The sequence below is a fragment of the Crinia signifera genome, chromosome 12 (genome assembly GCF_055691185.1).
Source record: "Crinia signifera chromosome 12, ASM5569118v1, whole genome shotgun sequence".
Taxonomy (NCBI): domain Eukaryota; kingdom Metazoa; phylum Chordata; class Amphibia; order Anura; family Myobatrachidae; genus Crinia; species Crinia signifera.
In genome coordinates, this window is record NC_139228.1 from 3,724,135 (window position 1) to 3,734,922 (window position 10,788).

Sequence of the window (10,788 nt, forward strand, 5' to 3'; positions counted from 1 at the left end):
TCGGCCAGAAGGGTGTCAGAGCTGAGTGCTCTCTCTTGTAAGTCACCCTTCTTGCGTTGCCACGAGGATAAAGCGGAGCTGCGCACCTCTAGTGGTTTTCTCCCACAGGTGGTCTCGACATTCCACATTAACCAACCTATTGTGGTGCCGGCGTTTCGGGAGGCATCAGAGGAGTCTAGAGCGCTGGACATGGTCTGGGCCTTGCGCATATACGTATCCAGAACGGAGTCTGTGCGTAAGTCGGATGCTCTTTTTTTCCTCTATGACTCCCTGCGTCCTGGATAGCCCGCCTCCAAGCAGGCCCTGGCCAGGTGGATCAGGCTGACAATTCGTCAGGCTTATGTGGCTTCCTCTAGAGTGCCACCGTCTTCTATCTCCGCCCATTCTACACGGTCGGTGGGTACCTCCTGGGCGGCTGCCTGTGGAGTTTCTATTCAAGATTTATGTAGAGCGGCTACATGGTCTGGTGATTGTGCTGGCGGTGCTATTTGAACCCCATAAGCAGCAGCTGACCTCACCCTGATCTTCTCTACTTGTACCTGTTTAAACCTCCTTAGGGTCTCGGATGTTCTCAGCATGGAGGCAGTACAGTCTGTACATACAAGCGGCTTCACAATAAGAACAAGTCTGACCGTCTGCAAGATTATTAGGCCACCTGCATCATTTCACTCATTCGGTTGCAACAATTTTAAGATGGGATTTTTTTTTCTTTGCAAGGAGAACAGCAGGTCACATGACGTACAGTGCTGAGCATTCTGGTCCCCGTAGTGGTGGTCACTGGAAACTGAGACCAATCATTCCTCATTACCCTCCCCCTTCAGGAATATGGAAAGAGACACTTGCGAGTACAATCGCGGTGTAAACCAATGTGTTTTATTACTATGTACATATATACCGAGTCTGACCGGTTTTACAGAACCTAATGCCTTCATGTGCAGATCTCTGAACATGTAAAACACGGAGGGGCAAATATACAGGAATCTGGCAAAAATACAAGAAAACATCCCCCAACGGGAGAGCAGTAACAGATCCACGCCGCGCCTGGAGCTATGGAACAAAGGCCAATACAGGATGACCGTCAGGTCTCAGAACTTGAGTCTTGCATGGAGGCGACCAGCTCGCTCTGTGATTTGGTCAATTTCTAGGACAAAAAAAAACAACACAATATACAATTATATCCTGGGAGAAAACACCCAACAAACTGACCTGCACAAGAGGACTCACACGGACATCAGACCAATTTCACAGTCACACAATTCCACAATAGACGCACAACTTTTTCGGTTCAATTTTAAAAACAGTGATAATATATTTGACAAATTCTAAAAAAATAAATAAAAATATATCCTCCATAAAGACAAAAAAAAAAAAAAAAAAATGTATGGAAAGAGCTCACCGGACCTGCTATATAACAAGAACCCCCCCAGTGGGATGATGTCTATTCCCAGGACTCACCACTGGTATTTTTATACAAAAGCTGAGGAAAGTCCGGCAGAGGGAAGAAACGCGTTGGCAGCCTGGCAGCAGAGTGAAGTGTTTTATTGGAGTTACCTTCGCCGTACCTGTGGCAGGAAGTTTCTAATTAAAACTAATTACCTTAGGTCAGTGAGGACTAACCTTGACACTCCAGCTGTTGAACTACACATTCCAGCATGCCCTGCTACAGTTTTACTAGTTGACCATGGCATGCTGGGATGTGTAGTTTAACAAGAGCTGGAGAGTCAAGGTTAGCTAATTCTACCTTAGGAAGTCCTTTCTCCTAAAATATCGGAGAGCTGTGATACAGGGCCAGCTTTTGCAGGAGGATCGCAGCGGTGAGTCCTGGGGATAGACATCATATTTTCTCATTTTATTGCCTCTCAAACAGAGGATTCAGTTAATACCGGCCGCCCAAAGTTTATAAAAGTTGAGGAATACCTGGCACAGCGCTGTGGTGTATCTCTGCATATTTCTATGTGACATTTCGCTTTGGGCAGCGGTGGTTTCGCTGTCTTTTACAAAGATAGAACGTGGAAGCGCATGAGAAGTGCACATTAAACATGTGCACTGCTTCTTCCACAGGAGAGGACATGGCAGCAGTTCCTTTGACATCGGTCAGCTCGCCTTGCATTGGCTCTGAATGATCACATGATCTGACTCACGGAAATGTCTGTGTGCCAACAGCTAATGGCATAATAACTTCATCTATATAGTGTTCTGTTAAAGGGAACTATAACGATAGTAACACCGGTGTAGCGGATGTGTCCGTCCAACACAGGTCTGCGTGTGTTAATAACTATACTTTGAATTTAGGTTTTAACGTGAACTGTAAATTGAGATTTTTCCAATACAGAATGATATCAGCCCCATGTATAGCAATGAGAGCAGACGAACATATCACCTGCCAGGCCTGCTGCCGCCTCGCTATCTCTTTTGTTAGCTCGTCGATCTTCTTCCGCCCGTCCAGCACCCTCTGCGCCAGCTTGGCGTTCTCCTGCTGCCTCTCTTTTAAGATCCTGCGTAGGTACACCCGCTGCTTCAGGAGAAACGGCACCAGGTGACTCCGCACGTCTTCCTCTGGAATCCCACTCGGGCGCCTGCCGAGAGGAGAGTAGGTCACCTATGGGAAAACCGACTAGTAGACCAGAAGCAAAGGCATATTCCGCCGCACTTCTCACTACAAACAGCAGAGGGGGCAGTCGCGTTCATAGAAATGGATTCTGTGCACAACCTGATCCTTATCCAGGTGGGTTCTGTTTTTAGGGGCAGTACATGAACCAAAATAGTAACTAGGATAGTGGTACTCACCACTGTGGGTCAGCACTGCTTCCAGCTCCTCTTTCCAATTTGTCCAAAGAATCCAAGAACTCCTCCAGGTTCCCCTCGCTCAGAATATCCTGGACCTCAGCCTGGAGAAACAAACACCACAATATGTCACATACACACAACAGAGTCTGCCAGTCGCAAAGCAGGTTACAAGAAGGCAACTAACGTCATATATGCCGCAGTGATGTAACCGGTTCCCTGCAAGCAGATAAACTGCAGTCCCGTAAATGTTAGTTCCAACCACAAGATGGCTGCCTCCGCCATAAGCAGGTATCAAAGTTTACTTTTAATTTGCAACTTAGGGAGACAACGGTTTGTTCAAGGATTCAGTAAGAGACAAATCCAAGAGGTGTACGGTAACAGATTATGCGAGAAGTGGGCGGCACCTAGAGCAGACCACCCAGGAACGGCCGTCTTTTGGAGGACATGACAGAGGTCACTGACCACTAAAACACCTCAATAGTTTTACTACCGATGCTCAGTTTTGTCATTAATGGCTTAGGTCCAGTACTTCCCCCACCATCAAGGGCGAAGGAACCATGATTATGTCGTCCGATAGATGGATTAAATAACTAATGCATTAACGACAATAAACATAGTATAAAGGGATACATGACAGATATACCATGTTTTGAATCCCTCCATCTGGTGTTTAAATAGTGTAACAATTATATGTATTTTACCTTGGATCCCATCTGGTGTGCGGTCCCGCACACATCAGTTCGGATCCAGAGATCACCATGGCTACCACAAGAATTTGTCGGATCCTGTGGCATCACATACTATATATTGTATGCAGTCCAGCGGCCAGGAAGCCTATGGGGGCCTTAATGCAGATCAGGGGTGGGGACCCTCTGGCCCGTGGGCCGTAAACGGCCCCTGGAGTTAGTTTGATTGGCCCGCCCACTAGCCCGATGGCTGGGCCGGGAGTTAAGTAAGGGGGAGTTGTCGTAAGATGCCTCTTATTCAGCAGCAGCCGGAGACTGGGAGACATTCATCGGCAGTCACCGGGGCGTGGGACGAGTGCCGCAGGGAAATTTGTAAGTGACAATTTTATATATGGGCAAAAAGGATTTTTTTCCATTACAAATGGCCGTTGGGTTCCCAAATCACGGCGCCCTATAATATCAGATTTTTGTCCATGACACCCCTGGGCCAAATGGATATTAAAAATTTTTTTCAAAACTTTTACTAAAGTTTGTTCTATGATGTCATCCTTATGACCAGTTATGTGATGAGGGACAGGAGTGGCTGAGCGCGCTGGCTCCGCCTATTACATTCATTCCTGAGCACTAACACGTGGCACCCCTCCAAGTGCCCTGAGGCACACAGTTTAGGAACCTCTGGTCTAGTGTGTATGCACAATGCTCCTGATTATATGCACTCCCAATGTCTGCTACATCCTCTGCAGGGCTGACAGGAGGCAACGCGAGGGCCGTGCTGCGAAACGCGGTATAACCCCCGCTCTTTACGGTCAGCATCAAGTTTTGGTGAAGTAGCAAATGGACAGGTGTGTGCGCATATGGTCTTAAAGTGCATACACATTAGACCAGTGTTTTTCAACCACTGTGCCGTGGCATACTATAGTGTATACAGCCTCGAACTGTTCTCAAGTGTGCCCCCAGATCTAGAGATGCCCAAACCGGTTTACAGCCACCACCAGTTCCACTGTTATCTCGTGGTCTCTTCTTTTCATTAAAAGGGCCAATGTATTTTATTTGTGTTACCTGTGGGGACCAGTGTGATTGTTTTTTTATATGGGGGGCAATAGGTTTGGTTTTTATCCTGTGGGGGCCAATGTGTTTTGCCCTGTGTGGATCTCATGGTGTGCCTTGGAATTTTAAAATCTTATTTAGTGTGCCGCAAGGTAAAAAGGTTGAAAATCACTGCATTAAACACAATAAAACTTATATGCACGGTAACGGAGCTGGTTAACAATGATTTTCTGCATATGGTCTAATGTGTACGCACCATATTGTTAACGATGCACGTTCCCGCGAGTCATTAAGGATGTCCCCTGTTGTCTGTACAACAGGAGACATTCCTTATTAGACAAGGCAACGTACCTTAATAGATAAATGCAGCTGTTTCATAAACTGGTTGAAGATGCCGGCGGTGACCTCTGGTTTCTGCTTGTAAAACTCCTGGTAGCACCGGATGAAGCGCTGGTAACTGCAGGGATGGCATAAGACAGAGGTCATTTCATGTGAATGTATAAAATACACGCTAGGGGGCAGATTCAAGGAGCCGCAGGTACACCATGCTGGGTAACCCATAGGCCCTTATTCAGATCTGATCGCAGTACAAATTTGTTCTCAAAATGGGCAAAACCATGTGCACTGCAGGTGGGGCAGATTTAACATGTGCAGAGAGAGTTAGATTTGGGTGAGTTGTTTTGTTTCTGTGCAGGGTAAATACTGGCTGCATTATTTTTACATTGCAATTTAATTTTCAGTTTCAACACACCCCACCCAAATCTAACTCTCTCTCTGCACATGTTACATCTGCCCCACCTGCAGTGAACATGGTTTTGCCCATTTTGAGAACAAATTTGTACTTTGATAAGATCTGAATAAGGGCCATAGAACGCAGGCATTTAGCACAGAACCTATAGGATAACACGTTAGATGCAGCTTTACCACCCGGGCAGATTAACTAATAACGGAATAGCTCTAGGTTTAAGCTGCGCAGTAATCACCGATAATTAAATCAGCGGATCCCGTGACAGCGTCTTGTATAGCGCAGCGGATCCCGTGACAGCGTCTTGTATAGCGCAGCGGATCCCGTGACAGCGTCTTGTATAGCGCAGCGGATCCCGTGACAGCGTCTTGTATAGCGCAGCGGATCCCGTGACAGCGTCTTGTATAGCGCAGCGGATCCCGTGACAGCGTCTTGTATAGCGCAGCGGATCCCGTGACAGCGTCTTGTATAGCGCAGCGGATCCCGTGACAGCGTCTTGTATAGCGCAGCGGATCCCGTGACAGCGTCTTGTATAGCGCAGCGGATCCCGTGACAGCGTCTTGTATAGCGCAGCGGATCCCGTGACAGCGTCTTGTATAGCGCAGCGGATCCCGTGACAGCGTCTTGTATAGCGCAGCGGATCCCGTGACAGCGTCTTGTATAGCGCAGCGGATCCCGTGACAGCGTCTTGTATAGCGCAGCGGATCCCGTGACAGCGTCTTGTATAGCGCAGCGGATCCCGTGACAGCGTCTTGTATAGCGCAGCGGATCCCGTGACAGCGTCTTGTATAGCGCAGCGGATCCCGTGACAGCGTCTTGTATAGCGCAGCGGATCCCGTGACAGCGTCTTGTATAGCGCAGCGGATCCCGTGACAGCGTCTTGTATAGCGCAGCGGATCCCGTGACAGCGTCTTGTATAGCGCAGCGGATCCCGTGACAGCGTCTTGTATAGCGCAGCGGATCCCGTGACAGCGTCTTGTATAGCGCAGATCCCGTTGAGCTTTAAAATTGTAGACAGTGATAAAACAAACCAGGTAACAGACAGACTTGGAGGTTAGAGGGCCCTGCTGCAAGCTTACAATCTATAGGGACATAGGATGGAAACAAGGACAGGCACCAGTAATAGCATAGCAGTCCCACCAAGTTACAAGTCCAGAAGGGAAGCTATATAATACATAAGTGCCTCAGAGGGTTATGAGTGCGGTATATAAATATGATAGGCTTGCCTGAAGAGGTGAGTTTTCAGGGAACGCTTGAAAGTTTGGAGGCTAGCGGAGAGTCTTATTGTGCGTGGAAGGGCATTCCATAGGATGGGAGCAGCCCGATGAAAGTCCTGTAATAGTGAATGGGAGCTGGTGATCCTTTCAGAAGACGCAGATCTTGTGCAGAGCGGAGTGGTCGAGATGGGAGATATTTTGTGATAAGTGCAGAGATATATGCTGGTGCAGTATGGTTAATAGCTTTATATGTGAGTAGAAGTGTTTTATATTGTATACGGTAATATACAGGCAACCAATGGAGGGACTGGCAGAGCGGATCAGCAGACGATGAGCGTCTTGCAAGGAAGATCAGCCTAGAAGCAGCATTTAGACTGGATTGCAGTGGTGAGAGTCTGTTCTTGGGAAGACCAGTTAGGAGACTATTACAATAATCAATGCGGGATATAATGAGTGCATGGATAAGAGATTTAGTAGTGCCTTGTGTGAGATACGGTCGTATTTTGGATATGTTTTTTAGATGCATGTAACATGATTTGGAGACAGATTGAATGTGGGGAACAAAGGACAGTTCAGCGTAGAGGATGAGCCCTAAGCAACGAGCTTGTGGGGTAGGGTAGGTTGTCGAGTTGTCAACAGTTATGGAGATATCAGGATGGTAACTGTTCTTGGTTGGTGGGAATATAAGTAATTCCGTTTTAGGAAATATTGAGTTTGAGGTGGCGAGAGAACATCCAGGATGAGATGGCAGAGAGGCATTCAGAGACTCTGCCCAAAACCACTGGTGACAACTCTGGGGTTGATAGATAGATTTTAGTATCATCTGCATATAAGTGATACTGAAATCCGAAAGAGCTGATTAGTTTGCCAAGAGAGGAAGTATAGATTGAGAAAAGTAGAGGACCCAAGACTGAGCCTTGCAGAACTCCGACTGACAGAGGTAGTGAAGAGGAGGTAGTCAGAGAAGCGAACACTGAAAGAGCGATCAGATGGGTAAGATGTGAACCAGGAAAGGGCTGTATCATTAATTCCTAGGGAGTGTAGTGTGTGAAGAGTGTGATCCACAGTGTCAGCAGAAAGATTTAGAAGAATGAGTAGTGAGTAATGGCCTTTAGACTTAGCAGTTACCAGATCATTCACCACTTTAGTCAGTGCTGTCTCAGTGGAGTGTTGGGAACAAAAGCCTGACTGATGTGGGTCTAATAGGGTGTGAGTTAAGAAAGTGTGTGAGGCGAGAGTAGACAAGTCTCTCCATTAGCTTGGAGAGGCATGGGAGCGAAGAGATAGGAAGGTAGTTAGAGAGAGCGTTAGGGCCGGAAGTGTTTGTAATCACTGCATGTTCAAACAAAGTAGTAAAAGTACCAGTAGCAAGAGAGATTACAGATTTTAGTTAAGGTTGGGCCAAGCATAGGAGATAGAGTTTTAGGTGACCATTTAGCAAATTATATTTACATAAATCCCCCGAAAATATTAAGTATCCCCTGAATGTACCAAAGGGGACCACAGCAGGATCCCTCCGATCCCCCCTGCAGCGCCGCCGGCACATCCCCCATAGGTTTCTATGGGGGATGCAAAACTGCTCGATGCATCAACAACGGGCAGCCCGGCTTCGCATCCCTGGGCGATCGCCATTCTGGGATGGCGATAGCCTATTGTAGCCTATAGCTACGGGATCGCACTGCCGGCGGTGTAGTGCAGTCAGCGCATAACCGCGCATGCGCAGACCCCCCCCCAGCTTCTGGGTCAGCGCTTCACAGGGACCTCAGAGACCTGTCCCTGCGCCCTCAGGGATAATACATCCATGTGATGTGATCGCAATATATAATGTAATCCTGTGGTAATATTCCACCCAGATTGCATTGTAAATCGGCCCCTTAATGACTTGTGCAAGTATAGGATCAAGAGGCGAGGTAGTAGAGTAGGAGGATAAGAAGAGTGTGGATACTTCCTTTTCATTTGTGGGCTCAAATGAAAAGAAAGTGCCAGAGGGCTCAGGTGGGGAAGGGAGTGGGTTAGAGGTTGTGGAAGAGCATACCATTTCATCTCTGATGTTATCAATCTTGTCCTTAAAGTAGGAGGCAAGTTCTTGTGCACTGATGGTAGCCGGTAGGGGAGGAGGGGGAGGGTACAGAAGAGACTAGGGATGGCCATCGACCATTCGAAATAATCGTTGGTTCATGGCCGAATACTTTAGCCATCGATGGGGGGAGAACCAGATGGTTTCCCTCCATCGATGGAACAGCAAAATGAGGTTTTGCCTTTTTTTTTTTAAGTACCGGGACACGGAGCATAGCTCCGACACCTGCGGAGCCCCGGTCCCGTGTTTTGAACAATGTAAAAATATCGATGGTCATCCATAGCATAGTTTAGCATGTAATGGTTAGGCATGGCATGTTAGGGTGTAATGGGTAGCTGGAGCCACTTCATCAAGGGCTGTAGAGGTGGGAAACAGCAGAGTCAGGAGAGGTAATTGTACAAATTATGGAGAGCTGTTGTTGGAGGGAGGTGGAAAGTTGTGGAAAATAAATAGCATCAGTATTTCTGCGGGTTAGAGTAGGCTTGCATGATTTCAGTGTCAATGAGCTTGGGGAGATGGAGGAGAGCGAGAGGGTAATGAGATTGTGATCAGAGAGAGGGTAGGGAGTGTTAGTAAAATCAGAGACTGAGCACAGTAATAATATATATAGGTACTTGTGTATTATCACGGCGCCCATCACATCACATCGCATGCCACTAATTAAGGTATGCGATGGGACCCGATTTGAGCCTTTCCCCGGGCTTGAGCATACAATTTTAATATCGCATCATGGGTGATATTAAACCGATTTGGGCTTATTTGCATGTTAAATGCCCCCCCAGACCCAATTTTTAATTGTATACCCAACGTGATGGGTCATGACTGTTAAATGCCCCCCCCCCCCATTTTTAACGCCACCCCACTATCAACGCCAACCCGAAGCGTGGCAAGTGGCGGCAAGCGTCCTCCGACCTTTTCATACCCCCACCATCCATGTTGACGTGGAGTTGATTTTATATAGTGTGGCGAGCGCAGCAAGCCACTGAGCCCGTAGCATGGCGAGCGCAGCGAGCCCCGCGGAATATATGCATACCTCCCAAGTGTCACGATTACAGCGGGACAGTCCCGATTTTCGGGTCCTGTCCCGCTATCCCACCCGCGGCAGGCATTGTCCCGCTGCGGGGGGTGGCAGTTGGGAGACCCCCCCAATCTAATAGAATAGACGCTGTGCGCATGCGCACAGCGGCTATTCTCGTATGAAAATGAGGTCGCGGCTAATTAGCATAAGCCCGCCCCCTTTTCGGGCGCTCACGCGGATTTCCCCAACACAGAAGTTGGGAGGTATGTTGATAGCTACATATATGGTACATATACACACACAAAATTAAACTCTACTGAGCACCTTTAATTAAACACGTTATGAAGCCCATCCACTTATGATGAGATATAGGGTAGAATCCTGCGATTTAGATAAATCACAGCGGCACATTGCATGCGTCACCTGACGCAGTTCACATGCACGCTGGACGAATCTCGCATCTCACAATATGTGCTGCGCCTGCACATGGTATTTGTCGCATTACATGTGGTTTTTAAACACATGCATATCGAATGCGGATAAAAGCACTTCAGACGCAATTTATTGCATGGGGAGCTTCAAGGTAAATCTCAGCACAATATCACATTGCATACAATCGCACATACATAGTGGACACCATTAGACTGTCAGCTCTGCAGGTTAACCATAGTCCCCTGTTTACAAAACCCGCAACCAATCACCTTCCACAGATTCTAAATGCAGCCAATAAACAAATTACGTTTCACATACCCAGTACACTACACATCCAATCACATTACACAGACAACTACCCGACAGCCAATCGTAGCAGACCGACTCCTCAGCCAATCATGCTAAACAACACTGAAGGACACAGCCACTAGCGCCGCCGAGACGGTGAAGCGCAGCCAATCAGAAGACGCCAGGCAGCATTTCACCTTCCCGCCTCCACCAGCCCTTCCAGGAACTTCTCCACCAGGGTGTTAAAGATGAGAAGCCGCCCGGGGATCTCGTCATCGGTGGACGGGCCGGGCTCCTCTGCGGGCGCAGGGCCGGAGGCGCTCCCCTCAGTCTCCATCTTGTACGGCACCGTTTCAGGGCACACCCACTGTTTAAGGTTTTCCCGCTCCTTGGTGCGGCATTCTTACAAGTTGCTCGGCCCGTCTATCATATGTCCCGCCCCCTGGCTGGGTTATAGGCGGTGCCTTGGCGTTATGGCTTGTGGAGGGGGT

The 10,788-nt window shown here is 48.0% G+C and overlaps 2 protein-coding genes across 2 annotated transcripts in view; one reads left to right on the top strand and one right to left on the bottom strand.

The window, feature by feature from the left end:
- Positions 1 to 851: 851 nt before the first annotated feature.
- Positions 852 to 10,725, bottom strand: PMF1 (polyamine modulated factor 1). The gene is made up of 5 exons (XM_083165880.1): positions 10,495 to 10,725; positions 4,872 to 4,977; positions 2,788 to 2,888; positions 2,381 to 2,576; positions 852 to 1,141 (listed from the first exon to the last, which is right to left on the bottom strand). The coding sequence occupies exons 1-5, from the start codon at positions 10,632 to 10,634 to the stop codon at positions 1,079 to 1,081; spliced, it is 606 nt and encodes a 201-aa protein (XP_083022006.1). The 5' UTR covers positions 10,635 to 10,725; the 3' UTR covers positions 852 to 1,078.
- TOMM40L (translocase of outer mitochondrial membrane 40 like) overlaps positions 10,455 to 10,788 on the top strand; it is a 92,826-nt gene continuing 92,492 nt past the window's right edge. The window contains exon 1 of the mRNA XM_083165868.1: positions 10,455 to 10,637. The gene's annotated coding sequence lies outside the window, so the exon portion shown is untranslated. The remainder of the gene's footprint in view (positions 10,638 to 10,788) is intronic.

Excerpts from the sequence above, each read along its gene's own strand:
- PMF1 (XM_083165880.1), bottom strand. The coding sequence starts at position 10,634 with ATGGAGACTGAGGGGAGCGCCTCCGGCCCTGCGCCCGCAGAGGAGCCC. Across the intron at positions 4,978-10,494 it reads GGGCTGGTGGAGGCGGGAAG|TTACCAGCGCTTCATCCGGT; the intron begins GTGAAATGCTGC and ends CCATCCCTGCAG. Across the intron at positions 2,577-2,787 it reads AGCAGTGCTGACCCACAGTG|GCGCCCGAGTGGGATTCCAG; the intron begins GTGAGTACCACT and ends TCCTCTCGGCAG.